Source organism: Gigantopelta aegis, chromosome 3 (assembly GCF_016097555.1).
Source record: "Gigantopelta aegis isolate Gae_Host chromosome 3, Gae_host_genome, whole genome shotgun sequence".
In the NCBI taxonomy this organism is placed as follows: Eukaryota; Metazoa; Mollusca; class Gastropoda; order Neomphalida; family Peltospiridae; genus Gigantopelta; species Gigantopelta aegis.
The window spans coordinates 56,806,345-56,824,508 of record NC_054701.1 but is presented as its reverse complement, the minus strand read 5'-3'; the positions used below and the strand labels follow the sequence as shown (position 1 = coordinate 56,824,508).

Sequence of the window (18,164 nt, the reverse complement as noted above, 5' to 3'; positions counted from 1 at the left end):
TTGTATTGATATTTAAAAATAATAACATCACCACCACCACCAACAACAAAGTCAACACCAAAATAAAAACAACCAACAACCACACATATTAGAACAAATGTAATATGGATAGGACATTACCTTTTATCTTTGTATCATCTTCTGAAACAATTATATCATCAGCTTTGTTTTTATCACTCGATCGCTTTCTTCTCCTAGAAATAAACAACACAACTGCTGTCATTGTTGTACACATATCGTCAATGTATATCAATACCTGCTAGTTCCATTGCATACACAAAACTCCATTTAGCACCGTCCGGGACAGTTTGTTTATTGCAAATAATTTTGAAACTTATGCAAACTTGTGTAATTTAGGACCCAACACTATCAACATTGTAACCTTACTTGCAATAAGCAGAGTGTTTGGGACGAGACAAAACGGGGATCTTTATATGAAATGGCCTCTATTGCTGCTGCTTCTGCTGCTGCTGCTACTGATGCTGCTACTACTACTACTACTACTATTATTACTACTACTACTACTACTACTACAACAACTACTACTACCACTACTACTACTATCACTACTTCTACTATCACTACTACTAATGTTACTACTACTACTAAGTACTATTACTGCTGCTGCTGCTACTACTACTACCACTATTACTACTACTATTATCCTGTTCAATTATTTAGACCCAAAGTTTTTTGCAAATGTTACGTTTATTTCCTATTCAATATTTGTTTTCTTTGCATTTACATGAAAACAAACCCAAACCCCGACAGGTTTTATATACAAATCATCATATAAAATGCACTAAGTTGACTTAATTCCACTTTTTAAAAATATTTGTGTCTTTTGAATGCACGTTATTTCTCCTATAAATAACCAAAGTCATTTGCATATCAAAACATTGGGATCTGAGGCTACGTGAAGGCCATTATAGCTTGTTTCACTAAATCAAGGTTATTATTGTTTTGCAGTGTGTAACAGCATTGTCTAATCTTTCCGTTAAACATAGATGTAAACAAACAGAACATGTAACCCTTTCTTGTAGGCGCATTATATTTAATAAATTTAGCTAATGTATTATGTATTTTTATTTTATTATATCAATTATATATTAGCATACCATACCTAACATAACACAACTGAGGTGTAGCACAGTAATAAACACAAATCACCTCACACACCGCAGGAATGTGCTTTCCAAATTTATAAATAAATTTAATGCAGGGCCGGACCCAGAAGACCAGGGGGGGGGGGGGGGGGGGGGATAAAATGTCAAAGGCTACCAACATCAAATAATAATAAAAATGTTATTTAATTTTGCCTCTAAATTGGGAACTCATACATATATATATATATATATATATATATATATATATATATATATATATATATAGATATATATATAGTATTTAGGGTGGTGCTAGGGGCTGGGGTTTGGGGGTTGGGTGTTACATTTGTAATGCGAAAAAACCAAAGGGCTATTGTTCGGACTCGTATGGGTTCAACCACTTTTTCATCCCGCAGACACAGCCCTGAATGTTCAAAATACGATAGCATTGCTTGGTCAATAACATCATTATTTCGATCTATGACTGCACGTGCTATTGTAGCAATGTGTAAACCACATAAAATACAAGTTAGGTAGGGTATATAAATTCATTGAAAATGTATTAGTCGACATTCTTGTTATTGTTATTTGAGGAAAAATATGGGTAAATCGAAAAACACTTCAGTTGATGTAAAATCGTGTATTAAGAACGTTTTCGATTATTTTGAAGATGAATATCAGCGCGGTAGACCTAGGTATGCTTCATATCGAATTGTCGATCGAGTTGCCGCTGCACTTAAAGTTTCGGTTTCAACAGTAAAAAGAACTGTGAAAAAACGCGACCGAAAACTCATCGATGTATTTGATAAAGATGTTATTAGACGACGAGTATACAGATTTTATAGAGAGGGCGAATTACCTACATTACATAAGATTAACGTGGTTTTAAGGGAGGAATGTGGAATCAACATATCCATATCAACTTTACGAAGAACACTCCATGACCTCGATTTTAAATACCAACATATGTCTACAACCGGAAAAGTGATTTTTGAGGACGCCAATATATCAGACAGGAGACTGTCAAATCTCCATGAAATATCCAGTTTACGAGAACAGGGGTATTTAATAGTGTATCAAGATGAGACCTGGGTGAAAGTCAACCACACAACATCCCACCACTGGACAGATATCCACCCGGGCACAAGTACCGCCAATCACCTGCCGAAATCAGACGCTGCTGATCGAGTTCCTAAACTCTGTTCGGTGACTGGGAAGGGAAAAAGACTTATTATTTGTCATGCTGGCTGTGATAAATATGGATTGATAGATGGCTGTGAATTGATCTTTGAGGCTAAAAAAACAGACGGAGACTATCATGGTGAGATGAATCATGAAAATGTCATCAAGTGGTTTGAAGAACAACTTATGCCTTCTCTACCAGAACCTTCTGTTATCGTCATGGATAACGCAAGCTACCACAACAAATTAACTGAGATTACACGATGTCCTGCACTAAACGCTAAAAAGGAAGAAATTCAGTCGTGGCTACGATTCAAAAATATACCTTTTGAGAGTAACATGACAAAGCCAGTTCTTTATGAACTTGTGAAAAGTAACAAATGTGCAAAGCAATTTGTTACTGATGATATTGCTGAACGCCATGGGCACTGGTGTCTAAGACTGCCGCCAAGACATTCTGAACTCAATCTGATAGAAATGATCTGGAGTCAAGTCAAAGGGCACATAGCTCGTCATAATGATGGTAAAATGACCACGGTGCGGAGAGAACTTGCACATGCATTGAACTCTGTCACACCTACACACTTCTCTGACGCAGTTAAACATGTAATAAAGATCGAAGAAGATTTTAGAAAACAAAATACTTTTATAAGAAATAAAATACCCCCTGTGATAGTCCCCGTTAACGAAGATAGTGATGAAGAAATGAGTTCGTCGACTGATTAAGTTATTTCTCCATACCCATCAGGAGTATTACTTTAATGTATGCATGAACTCTTTAACACCAAAAACAATTTATTTCCATATCATTCACTATCAAACAACCTAACAACCTATAAACTAATCGACTAAAAATGCATATAGACTACACATACATACGAGAGAAATGTTTATTTAACGACACACTCAACGCATTTGATATACGTTTATGTTGCGTCAGACAAAACGGTTAAGGAGCATTATGACAGTGAGAAAGAAACTCGCTACCGCCACATGGGCCACTGTTTCCGATAAGCAATTTTGATAAGCAATAAGGGATGTTTTATATGCACCATCCCATAGACAGGATAGCACATACCACAGCCTTTATACATCAGTTGTGGTGCACAGGCTGGAACTAGACACAACCCAATGGGTCCACCATGTGGGATCGATCAGTCGACCTACCATGAGCGAACGCTTTACCTCTGAGCTACGTCCCGCTCCATATACAAAAGAAGCCTTAAGTGGGGTTGGGGTTGTGCAGATGATCACACCTCCACCAATCACATGCATACCATATTCTTCTCTCTCTCTCCCTATAACCATATAACCACACAATATAATTATACTATTTGATACATATTTTTTTTTCAAACTGAGGTTTTGTCACTTGAACTCCCCACCTGAATCCGCGCCTGCTTCATGTTTACAGATATTTTATTAAATATAGGTCATACTACGATTTGTGCGGATAGGACGATAGAACCGAGCATTAGTTTGAAACGCTCTATAGAATGATGCTTTTGATATGCAAATGACCTTAGTTATTTATAGGAGAAATAACGTGCATTCAAAAGACAGACATTTTTAAAAAGTGGAATTAAGTCAACTTCGTGCATTTTATATGATGATTTGTATATAAAACCTGTCGGGGTTTGGGTTTGTTTTCATGTAAATGCAAAGAAAACAAATATCGAATAGGAAATAAACGTAACATTACTACTACTACTACTACTACTACTACTACTATTACTACTACAGCTGCTGCTGCTAATAATAATAAAATCAATAATATAAAAAAATGACTATTGACATAACCATCATTAATGATTTATGTTTTTTAAGATTTGAGACTTCAGGTTTCATTTGAACAACGTGAACATGAAAACCTTAAACTAGAATTCAAAGTGAAAAAATAACGACTAAAATATTACCTCAGGAATACAACGATGATGATTGTCACAACAATGACAACCACAGCAACACTGACGACACTAACGATAATTGGCACAGTAGTGTCAGTATTATCAGTAGTTTGTGGAAGCACTGTAATAAAGTAATTTCAAATATTGAAGAAACTGCTTCTAAATTATCTCTCATATTAATTACGATAAAGATTAGCTTTCCATACATTCAACTTTCAGACTATACTAAGTTGCTCCCAACAATGAACGTCGTTTTCTTATAATGGTATTAACTATAATTGTTTTTTACGTATTTCTCAACTGGTTGATGTTGTTTTTTAATTGCACACAAAAGTAATGGTGGGTAGGTTTGTTGTTGTTGTTATTTTTATTTGCTGGTGTTTTTTTTGTTTTTTTTGTGTGGGTTTTTTTTGTGGTTTTTTTGTTGTTTGGGGGTGGGGGGTGTTGGTGGGGGGGGGGGGGGGTTGTTATTTCAAAAACAGTTTTACTTTTTGTGTTACTTCAAATCAAATTAAAATAATGTACAATGTTTATGGAGCTGGGAAGGATAATATATTATTATTTACTTGTATAAACTTAATGTATACTTGAAATAAATGGGGTTTATTAATATTTAATTATGTGCTCTTTTCAACGCTTAATGACTAATAATATTATGCTATTCAAATGAACATACTTTCTGGTGATTAGAAAACAAGAAGCCTCTATTTTAAGTTGAACAGAGGAAACGCATTAAATTTTAATACAGAACATTCGAATTGGGCACAAAACCTGTTAATTGATCAAACAATGTGCATTGTAATATGAAGCTTACTTTTAAAATAGTGCACGATACAAAATGTATTTTTTTTTTTTAAAGCAATACAATTGATGACCTACTGAACATTTACTGAAGGCATTAAAAACATGGTCGATTGACCTACCAATTTCTTGTCTATAACATATAGTCTTTTGTTCTAGGATGCAATACTCTTCTTTCTTCCTTCGAGTATTATGTTTTCATTCCAAACATTTCGAGATTTCTCTTTTAAGCTGTTCTACTGGGGAAATTGTCCATACAACTGAATAGTTCATACAATTGCACTCAAGGGATATAAAAAAGAAATATCGAAATGGTGGGCGCAAATATAACTCTCGAAGAAAAGGCTAAAGTTTGTTTTGTTTAACAACACCACTAGAGCACAGTTTATTATGATCGGCTATTGGATGTTAAACAGTTGGTAATTTTAACATATAGTTACGAAGAGGAAACCACTGCATTTTTCCCACTAGTAGCAAGGGATCTGTTATATGCACCACCCCACAGACAGGATAGCACATACCATGGTCTTTGATATACCAGTCGTGGTGGACTGGCTGGAACGAAAATATCTCAATGGGCCCACCGACAGTGATTGGTCCCAGACCGACCAAGCATGAGGCGAATACTTTATCACTGGGCTACGTCCCACCCCTCCATTGAAGAAAAAAGATGTATATTTTATCTTTAAAACAAGAGTATGTGATGTACGAAACGCAAATGATGTGCACGACGACCATAGTTATAAGTACAGCATACTTTAACATTACGCGTTTTACTACGCTGCATTTTAACAGTAAGCCATGTATCAAAATGAACATTTCAACATCAATACATAACTTAATAGACTGGGTTTGAGCAAACTTTAAGTGTCTGCAATGCATATGTTTTAGCTAATTAAAATATGAGACGTTTGTTTTTCTGTGGGTTATTTATTTATTTTAATTTTTTTAAATTTTGTATAATTATATTTATTTTTATATTAAGTATTTTTGTTTTGTTTTGTTTTGTTGTTTGTTTGTCCTTTAATGTTCTGTTGTAATGTTTTGGGGTTTTTTAGTTTCTTTAATCACCCGACATCGTTATCAGCACATATCTATTAAGAGTAGAAATTCCAATCTGCAATGTATTATTTGTTAAACATCCATCAATGAATGCTGGACTTTTATTTAACCTTCAGTGTGGTAAAGCTAAACGCACTAAAGGGTGTATACTACCAAATCAAATCCCATAGACGACAATAGCAACATATGTGGATAAAACTCCTACCTGCAGCGTATCAATCAACATAAACACCACGGATATAAATACTACAACCCCTCACCTTTAAAGTAAATCAGAAAAAATGGGGGTCAAGCTGCTCATTTCTGAGATAAAGGGGAGCGTCTATGGCTACCCTTGTTTTGCACAAACTTCGAGTACTTTTTTATATACAGGTACCTCATACATGTTTCAAGCACAAGGCTACTTGACACAGTGGTACTAGATGAAATAAAATTGCATACATTTTTTGCCCAGATGAAACTATTTCTTTTTGCAACCAACACACTCACATTTATCACCAATCATAGGACTTGTGGGTGCACTTCGAACTTTGACCCAGCCGGAAGTTATTTGGTTTAGTACTACCTATATAAGCCAGCCAATGCTTCAAAATGATTATTAAAATCATGACATTCGTGATGATAATGACGGCGATGGTCTTGATGATGACATACATGATGGTAATGATAATTATGATGCTGATTATGATGATGATGATGATGATGATGATATTATTATGTATGTTTTAGTTAGCTTTTTTTTTTCTTCTTAAAATCCTCTATCTGGTAATGAGTATGCATGCAATGTATAGATAATCCAGCTAATTAAAATCAACAAAGACTTCCAGAATATCTTTGTTCACTGTCACAAGTCAAGGGTAATCAGAGCAGAATGTGATTTGAAAGTAATTGTTTGTAGATTTACTATACTATGTTTATTAGTACACATGTGGTATTTTTAATTTTACATATGAATTTTATGGTATAATACTTATTATCAATTATACGGTAATACAGGTTGTACAGTTGAGAGAAATGGAATAGATTAGTCATAGCTTGGATCGTGAAACTAAAGGTTTCTTGGTATGGGATTAATTAGGCAAGGTAGGAATATGTATTGTTATAGCTTGTAGCAGGAGTGGTGGTTGGTAACTGAAAAGCTGACTGTGTGAATAAAAGAGATTACTTAGTTATTGTTTGGGGCAGTGTGATTTATGTTTGAGAGAGAACAGTGAACAAGATTTGTGCAAGTTGGACAGAAGTTTGTGAAAGACGTTGGTGTTTATAGTTCGGGTTATTGCTTAACCGTAAGTAATTAAATGTTTGATATTTAGTATGTATTGTTATTTTGTGATGGTTATAAAACATAATTGTATTATATTAAAGTGTAGTAGTATGGTAATGACATATTAATTTTATAAAGATGTGGATAATGAATGTTTAGTATAACCTGTATAATGTGGACATTGAGTAAATATATGAAGTTGGTTGGTATATAAAGTGCATGGAATAATAAGGTGTTACAGCATAGTAATTAAGTGTATCTTGGTTACAGCACTGTAAGAGGTCACTGTTCTAGCTGGTACAGCAGTAGTGTCTACCAAGAGATGTAGAGGTGGCTTGCCTGAATGACGATGTGGCTGAGAGTTGAGCTTGTGGAGGTTTGGTGAATTCATGGAGGAGTGGTACACGAGAGAGTACAGAGCGGTGGAAATGAACTTCCATGTGTGGGCTATTTATTAGCCATGTTCGGGTTACATAGAAAACAACGGGTTGTTGTTTTGTAATATTATTATTATACTGTGCAAGTATAATAATGGAGTTGTGGTGAATTCGGAAGGTGAAGAAAAGGATGAGTTGTGCAATTAGTTCATAATTGTATTAGTTAACAACGTGCTCATGTATGTCTTGAAACATTACAGTGATAGTTGTTAATTGGAAGAAAGTGGTATGTGCAATACTGCTTAATTAGTTAATATAACTAAGTAACATTGGGTGTTATAAAATACAAACTGTTTTAATGAAGATACATGAAGTCATAAGTGGACACTGACATTTTATTTTGAATACGTAATATTTTAAATATTACGTGGTGCTATATGTGTGATGTGATATATACTTAAGACATTGAGTAGTATTTGTGTGTAATTAATATCGATTAGTGTGGTGTTCATCTGTACTAAGATGGTGGCTGGTGAAACTTGTTAAATGTGTGATGGAGAGAAAGGTTTGGGTGTGAGGAGCTGTGTTTGTGTGCATTGATGTATGATGAATAGGCCTATGGTTTGAGTAATGATTGAAATGTGTGAGTGTATATGATTATTATTTGCTGATGTAAGTAAATGTAGCAAACGTATACTGGTTTTATGTGTTGTTTCGTTTAGTTATCTAATCACTTGTGACATTCACCTTTATTCATCGACTTCATTTGGTGAACTCTTTTCAATCTCCACTAAGATATGACCCCATTATGTATATGTGCATTGCATAACACACTTGATCATTGATGAAGTACATACCTTGTAAACAGTCCAGTCCTTGAAATCCAGAGATACACCCGCCTATACACTTTCCATCTTGATGAGGACAGACATCTTTATTGCTGCAGTTTCTGGCATCACAGGGCATTGAACAGTTTTCTCCGTATTTACCAGTGTCACATTCTACAACAGATTAGTTGATCTCACGTATTTACCAGTGTCACATTCTACAACATATTAGTTATCTCCGTATTTACCAGTGTCACATTCTACAACAGATTAGTTATCTCCGTATTTACCAGTGCCACATTCTACAACATATTAGTTATCTCCGTATTTACCAGTGCACATTCTACAACATATTAGTTATCTCCGTATTTACCAGTGCCACATTCAACAACATATTAGTTATCTCCGTATTTACCAGTGCCACATTCTACAACATATTAGTTATCTCCGTATTTACCAGTGCCACATTCTACAACATACTAGTTTTCTCCGTATTTACCAGTGCCACATTCTACAACATATTAGTTTTCTCCGTATTTACCAGTGTCACATTCTACAACATATTAGTTATCTCCATATTTACCAGTGTCACATTCTACAACATATTAGTTATCTCCATATTTACCAGTGCCACATTCAACAACATACTAGTTATCTCCACATTTACCAGTGTCACATTCTACAACATACTAGTTATCTCCCTATTTACCAGTGCCACATCCAACAACATACTAGTTATCTCAGTATTTACCAGTGCCACATTCAACAAGATATTAGTTATCTCAGTATTTACCAGTGCCACATTCTACAACATATTAGTTTTCTCCGTATTTACCAGTGTCACATTCTACAACATATTAGTTATCTCCATATTTACCAGTGTCACATTCTACAACATATTAGTTATCTCCATATTTACCAGTGTCACATTCTACAACATATTAGTTATCTCCATATTTCCAGGGCCATTTACCAGTGCACATTCTACAACATATTAGTTATCTCCATATTTACCAGTGTCACATTCTACAACATATTAGTTATCTCCATATTTACCAGTGTCACATTCTACAACATATTAGTTATCTCCATATTTACCAGTGCCACATTCAACAACATACTAGTTATCTCCATATTTACCAGAGCCACATTCAACAACATACTAGTTATCTCAGTATTTACCAGTGCCACATTCAACAACATATTAATTATCTCAGTATTTACCAGTGTCACATTCTACAACATACTAGTTACCTCCATATTTACCAGTGCCACATTCAACAACATATTAGTTTTCTCCGTATTTACCAGTGTCACATTTTACAACATATTAGTTATCTCCATATTTACCAGTGTCACATTCTACAACATACTAGTTACCTCCATATTTACCAGTGCCACATTCAACAACATATTAGTTTTCTCCGTATTTACCAGTGTCACATTCTACAACATATTAGTTATCTCCATATTTACCAGTGCCACATTCTACAACATACTAGTTATCTCCATATTTACCAGTGTCACATTCTACAACATATTAGTTATCTCCATATTTACCAGTGTCACATTCTACAACATACTAGTTATCTCAGTATTTACCAGTGTCACATTCTACAACAGATAGCACACCACATAGTGAATATTATATGTTCATGGGGCGTGTTAATTATTATATTTCACAACCACCCTTCTGTGATTCCTATTCGTGGATTATAATTATGGTGGTGTTGTTTTGTGTTAGGAGAGGCTGTATGAATATCATTAAACTAACGTTGTCGGCCGTGTTTGGAAGTTGTCACTGCTTTTCAGACTAACAGACATACATTCTTTATTTACTTCTCAGCGTGTATACAGATTGAACAAAATTAGTTCAACAATAATAATAAACTAATTCAGCAATAAAAGTATACAAGTTAAAACTACTAAACGACTTCCAGAAAGATTTTAAAATTATTGTATTTACCAGAAATAAAACTAACAATCACAATATGTCTATATGTATACAAAATGTAAAAATAAAATAAGATGACAAATGTTGGCTGTAATTTTAACAATATCCAGATGGCTGAAAAAAACCCATGTTTTCTTTATTTAGAAGATTATTGAAGTTTACTACAGTAGCCACTGCTTTTTTAAAAGATCTACTATAATGTCATCATAAAGAGGACATTGAATAAGAACATGTTCTTCAGATTCTACATAATTAAGAATTACCAGCTCATTTACTAGCTTAAACATCACCGAAACTACTATTGTAATGCTTATCATTTACTACAAAACGTACATTGAACTACTGGTATTTTGTTTCAAGGTTTACAATTATAACAAGTAAATGTCATATAACGAGCTTGTTGCTGTTTTCTGTGTACTGAAAGGAACTAAACATGCAGAGATAATATAGACCGTTTGTTCACTTCATAACTGAATTTGGCTTAAACATAAGCGGTTCCTGGATTGGCCAACAGGCTAAACACTATATTAAGGCCTGTTCCACCATTTTATAATAATACAATTATACAGTCGTAATATCATAAGCACGGTGACTCCAAAATTAGTTTACACTAAAAGAGGAAACAGTAGAGAAAAAAAAGAGGGTAATGGAGGAGTTTGCTATCGCTTTTATTATATATATTCTGATGTATTTAAAACTAAGAACATTATCTTTTTACGATTTAGATTTTCAAATAACATTTAAAACTAATAACAATTTTAAACTGAGGCAGGTCGCAAGATTTCCAAATGTACAAAAATTAACAGCGTATTAAATGTCAGTGGGAAAGGTGACAGCCTACCTGTTTCTTATCGAATTACATGTGTTGCCAATCATTATCATCAGCGAAAAATCGAATTCAGCAGTATACTATCAGTTGCCTTTAATGCCTACCTGTCCTACGTTAACGATTTGGTTAACACAATTTTAACTTTTGTTTTAATTTATGATAAAAAAATTCCTAATATTAAGCAGTGTATTATTTCAAAGTTAATCTGCAGAAGGAAAATAAATGTTTGTGTAAAAGCTGCATTCGCCACAAGTGTGTAACTACGTACTAGGTGTTGTGTACAGAATATTATGTGTAGCTATTAAACGAGGTAACTGTAAAGTCAAATGCGTTGGCACTATGTTATTTGAAAGTGTGTGAATTATGCACAATTTTTCTTGTCTGGTTATCTGTTAAAACGTATATATCCAGGGTTTTTCTTAAATAAGCTGATGTGACGATCCTCCGACAGCACTAGCGATTGTAAAACAATGTTGCATTTAAATGAATATTTTCGAAAGAAAGATCTAACTATAGGACACACTAAGCCCACACTGTATTAGCATAGTCAAATACGTGACTGAATGTCATTCTATTAACACAGTGTAGGCTTTTCTTCTGTTGTTTTACTTATTTTCCTTCCGAACATAAAACAGTGTTAACAACGTGGTAATACATATAATATAGGTCTCAGCTCTTGGGTGAATGGCACACAATGGAGCTAACATTGCGTCTGAGAACTGTACAGCTGTTCTCCTTCGGTCTCGTTCGTGTATAAAAAAAACCCGAATATTTGTAAGATACATATATTTGTTGACATGTAATTGCGTGGTTTATAGTCCTTAGCTGTTATGCTGGGGCAACAATTAAAATCCATATTGTCCTCGATTGCTGTAATTTAGTTTGACACTCATTGGTCTGATTGCTAGCATTTAATTAACTAAATACTAAATTATTGTATTAATGACAGGTGACAGAATATAAAATTAATTGAATCGTACATGAACAGCTAAATACATAAATTGCATTCGAATATAATGTAAATGTTGCACAATGACACTATGATGGAAGACTATTCAGGAATGATCTGCTTATACAAGTTATTTAAAAGGTTCGAACTGCACAGCGGAAGTTAGATAGTATATGGATAAGTACTTACTGTCTGTGCACGTATCTCCTTGCCAACCAGCATCACATGGTCCACCACAGGAACCAGTCACGTGATCACATGGTGCATCATCAGCTTTACAGTGTCTGTCGCTGCATGACGAACTGCATCCTAGACCGTATGCCCCTGTACATCCTGTTAATGTAATGGTATAACCCAGACTAATTTATTTTATTTTAGCTTATACACACCATTTTAATTGTGAAGTTTATTAAATTGGGTAAAACAATTTTAAAATGCAAGTGAAGTGTAGTATTGTCATTAGTTTTGCTGTTATGTAGAATGACTTTATAATTAATTAGTCCATAGCGCATCCGAGCAAGTTATAAATATTAGAATTACACTTACATAACACCAATTGTTCTACCATATTTGAGATGAAACTCACTATTTTATCCACAATCATATATGCATATCTGTACAAATCCATATAAATAAAAACAATTTTTTTTTTATCTATAACCTACAACGGAAAAGTCATTTTAGTTCAGGTGTTATATGCTGAATAGTGAAAATATAAATCATTCGAAAATACAGCCATACCGTTTACGAAATAGGAGGGGAGGATTAGTCCATCACCAGTTTCAGTTGATATTATATACTCCGTCCCATAACCCAATTTCATTTAGAGCATATTACATACTAACAATAGTTTCCTTAGTAGCTTAAAACTGTTTCAAACAACCACGTTTCTTTATATTTGTTAACAATTTGTTTTTACCTTGCTCTATACCACATTTATATTATTATTAGGAACACATAGATATGCAGTTTAACGGACACCACTCGATAACAATGTGTACCATAATATTTATGTTAAATCAATCCATGTCATATTCGAAAGTTATAAGCAAGCATATACCTAACACAGTTCAAATGGCCTTGACTTTACATTGTGGTTAGATACATAGGCCCGAGAGGTGTAAAAATTCATCTGCTGCCTGTAACAAATCCATCAGCCATTACGTCATATAATTGTATCTCCATTACATGACGTAATGGAAGTGACGTCATAACGGCGTTCTTTGTACAGCCAAATATTTACAACACAAAATAATACGACTGTTGTTGCATTAGACAATAATTATTTTTCTATGTTACTAAACCGCTACTTATGAAAATATACTATTTTATGTTTATGAAACGATTGCTTAAATCCATAGATCGTATAACGTATGTGTAGTCTGACTCATTATATGAATGAAGTGAAGTTTTCATTGTTGCAAACAAACGACAAAACTTCGTCATTTTAAAGATTGGCTGTAGAAGTAATCTGCACATTTTGCTGATATAAAAAATGTAATTAGGCAATATGCATTGAAATCGACATATTGTAGGGAATACCTACCTGTACAGTCTATTTCCTTCCAGTCACCCTTACATGGACCTCCACAGGAACCACTGACATGGTCACAACTGGCAGCTTCGTCCTGACAATGTCTTTGTGAGCACGACAACTGACAGTCTGGGCCGTATGTACTAGTGGCACATGCTAAACAAACCAAGAGGAAAATGTACAACATATTGACCTAACCAGCCGTATATTTTATTTACGACATACAAATATGGCAACATAAATATTTTGGAATCTTTTAAATTCCACCCACAATTAAGTTTTAAAAACAAGTTTCTATACAACGTTTTAAAATACACTTACCTTGATTTTTCTATTGTACAATATTTTAAAGTGTACTTATCTTTATATTTGTATTGTATCCTATTGTATATTTACCACAACTCTTTACACTTTGTCTTTACATAATTATACACGTTTTATTTTTAATTTTCTTGTTATTTTTGTTGTTGTTGTTGTTGTTGTTTTGATGCTTTGGTTTGTGGGTATTCGTTTTTGTTGTTGTTATTGTTTTCTTTCTAGAAATAAGTATGTAGTTTTATGAGGATTAAACACAAATCAATAAAGCCACTTTTGCATTATCTGTGACAAGATTAAATAAGAATATATCAGTTTGTCTAGTATAACGATGTTACATTTTTATTTCAATTCATACAAAAATAATTATCTAAATAAAACAAACAAACATTAATTCAATGGAATAAATACAACAATGTATATAAATGTTATTTACTAACCTACAGAACAACTTTGATTCTTCCATCCTGGTTGACAACCATTAAGACACGTTCCATGTTCTGCATCGCATGATGTGCTGTCTCCTTTACAGTGTCTTTCACTGCAATTAAATTTACACCCAGGTCCGTACGTGCCATCGTGACACCCTGTAGTAAACAAACAATTAATGGCGGTATATCTCCGAGGACTATCTGTTACATACAATTATCAGTGATCCAATTATTTTGTATTGTGCCAAATCCTATCAGTGGCAGATTTCATAGCTGTGCATATGGTAAATTAATAACATACATTGTTGTAGCCAGGACTTCATATTAGGGATCATCCACACTGAGAGCCACCATTTGTCTCTATCAACATAGGGCGACATGAAAATATAAATAAACAATGATAAAAAGAGCTGTGACTAGGGTTGGCCATTCTGCACAGATATAACACGCATTTACCAACACACACACATGTATGCACGCACACACACCTAGACATACATATCATATGCACAAACACTACTTACAGTTACACACAAACACGCATATGTATACACATACAAACACATACATACACAAACACATGCACACACATACACATATACATATACATGCACCCATGCACCCATACACACACAGACACATATTCATACATAATTACAAACATATATATACACGCATAGACACACATACATATATAAATATACACACAAACACACACACACACACACACACACACACGCACATACACATACACACATATACATACTCATACACAGGAACCTACACAAACATGTCATACACAAAACACACACACATACACACACACACACACACACACACGCACGCACACACGCACGCACACATACACACAAATTAAACAGCATTAGGTTTGTTCCTCAAAAGACGACAAACAGCTGCAGGGTTCAGGACAATGGCATTTTATTCAACATCATACACAAAGGTATTTTTAAAACCCTCAAACAATCAAACCAATACATTAAAATACAAGTTAATTGTCTCCTGCGCCAGTGCTTTAATATCTATGTATGTAATCGTCAACCTCGACTTACATACACTATATAGATATTCATACATACATACATACATAGAAACATACATACATACATACATACATACACACATACATGCATACACATAAAAATACAAACTCTCTCTCTCTCTCTCTCTTACACACACACACACACACACACACACACACACACACACACAGAGCAAAACAAAAGGAAAAAAAAAAGAAGAAAAAGAAGAAAACAAAAATGTTTAACAACTTCCTTCCCGAGACATTTTACGAATGTGTTCATAGATGAGATCTTTATTCGACCGTGCCCGAATTCCTAGTTTATTTATGATATTACTGTTGTGGTGTACTCAAGAATTCAGACACAAATATTTTGTGTAGACACGTTTCTTAAAATATGAATGTATGGCTGGGTATAAATTAGAAAGAGTAGTACAAAATGTACAATCAACTTCGATCGAATAAAAGTATCCCTGTCAGTTTTTCGCTATTGTCATTCTCTCTCTCTCTCTCTCTCTCTCTCTCTCTCTCTCTCTCTCTGTGTGTGTGTGTGTGTGTGTGTGTGTGTACGTAGTTTTGTTTGTTTGTTTTTTTGTGTGTTTTTTACCCCTGCGAACTGTAAACAAGCCATGTAACGAAGTAATCCAAGTACAGTAGAATCGCATTGAACACCGTTAGTGCACCACAATTTGTTCGACCCATCGGCTATTACGACGCAATCGTTCGGCCACCTTCTGGAGTGTCTGTGACCCTTTATAATGTGCATTATCGAATTAAAACAGAAGCGTATTTATGTTTCTAATTGCGGGCGATTGGGTGCCACAGGTTCGGGTCTCGGTAACGGCATGAGGAAATTTGTGAAGGCAATAAAGGATTTTAATATCCCCTGTGCCAGTGCGTCATTGAATATATGTATGTTTAAGTCAAAACCCGACATACATACAATAGAGATATTCAAAATATAAAAATACATATATAGCCAGTGCCAGGTCTGTCCACATCTGCATGTAAGTCAAACGTTGCCAAGCCATGGGGCCTTAGAACCGCGTGGTTGTTGGACAGGTACGAATACTGTCGACTAACGATCGTTCTATTTTTGTGGAACGTAGTTGGTCTGATTGGTAGCGTTCCGGCCCAACAATTGCGGGCGATTGGGTGCCACAGGTTCGGGTCTCGGTAACGGCATGAGGAAATTTGTGAAGGCAATAAAGGATTTTAATATCCCCTGTGCCAGTGCGTCATTGAATATATGTATGTTTAAGTCAAAACCCGACATACATACAATAGAGATATTCAAAATATAAAAATACATATATAGCCAGTGCCAGGTCTGTCCACATCTGCATGTAAGTCAAACGTTGCCAAGCCATGGGGCCTTAGAACCGCGTGGTTGTTGGACAGGTACGAATACTGTCGACTAACGATCGTTCTATTTTTGTGGAACGTAGTTGGTCTGATTGGTAGCGTTCCGGCCCAACAATTGCGGGCGATTGGGTGCCACAGGTTCGGGTCTCGGTAACGGCATGAGGAAATTTGTGAAGGCAATAAAGGATTTTAATATCCCCTGTGCCAGTGCGTCATTGAATATATGTATGTTTAAGTCAAAACCCGACATACATACAATAGAGATATTCAAAATATAAAAATACATATATAGCCAGTGCCAGGTCTGTCCACATCTGCATGTAAGTCAAACGTTGCCAAGCCATGGGGCCTTAGAACCGCGTGGTTGTTGGACAGGTACGAATACTGTCGACTAACGATCGTTCTATTTTTGTGGAACGTAGTTGGTCTGATTGGTAGCGTTCCGGCCCAACAATTGCGGGCGATTGGGTGCCACAGGTTCGGGTCTCGGTAACGGCATGAGGAAATTTGTGAAGGCAATAAAGGATTTTAATATCCCCTGTGCCAGTGCGTCATTGAATATATGTATGTTTAAGTCAAAACCCGACATACATACAATAGAGATATTCAAAATATAAAAATACATATATAGCCAGTGCCAGGTCTGTCCACATCTGCATGTAAGTCAAACGTTGCCAAGCCATGGGGCCTTAGAACCGCGTGGTTGTTGGACAGGTACGAATACTGTCGACTAACGATCGTTCTATTTTTGTGGAACGTAGTTGGTCTGATTGGTAGCGTTCCGGCCCAACAATTGCGGGCGATTGGGTGCCACAGGTTCGGGTCTCGGTAACGGCATGAGGAAATTTGTGAAGGCAATAAAGGATTTTAATATCCCCTGTGCCAGTGCGTCATTGAATATATGTATGTTTAAGTCAAAACCCGACATACATACAATAGAGATATTCAAAATATAAAAATACATATATAGCCATTGCCAGGTCTGTCCACATCTGCATGTAAGTCAAACGTTGCCAAGCCATGGGGCCTTAGAACCGCGTGGTTGTTGGACAGGTACGAATACTGTCGACTAACGATCGTTCTATTTTTGTGGAACGTAGTTGGTCTGATTGGTAGCGTTCCGGCCCAACAATTGCGGGCGATTGGGTGCCACAGGTTCGGGTCTCGGTAACGGCATGAGGAAATTTGTGAAGGCAATAAAGGATTTTAATATCCCCTGTGC

General features: G+C 35.2%; 1 protein-coding gene across 1 annotated transcript in view; it reads right to left on the bottom strand.

Annotated features, from left to right (window-relative positions):
* LOC121368734 (multiple epidermal growth factor-like domains protein 10) overlaps positions 1-18,164 on the bottom strand; it is a 47,659-nt gene that overhangs the window by 686 nt on the left and 28,809 nt on the right. Inside the window, exons 9-14 of the mRNA XM_041493483.1 lie at positions 14,548-14,694; positions 13,805-13,948; positions 12,448-12,591; positions 8,557-8,700; positions 4,205-4,316; positions 121-194 (exon numbers count right to left, since the gene is read on the bottom strand). Coding sequence (XP_041349417.1) covers positions 121-194; positions 4,205-4,316; positions 8,557-8,700; positions 12,448-12,591; positions 13,805-13,948; positions 14,548-14,694 — 765 coding nt within the window. The remainder of the gene's footprint in view (positions 1-120; positions 195-4,204; positions 4,317-8,556; positions 8,701-12,447; positions 12,592-13,804; positions 13,949-14,547; positions 14,695-18,164) is intronic.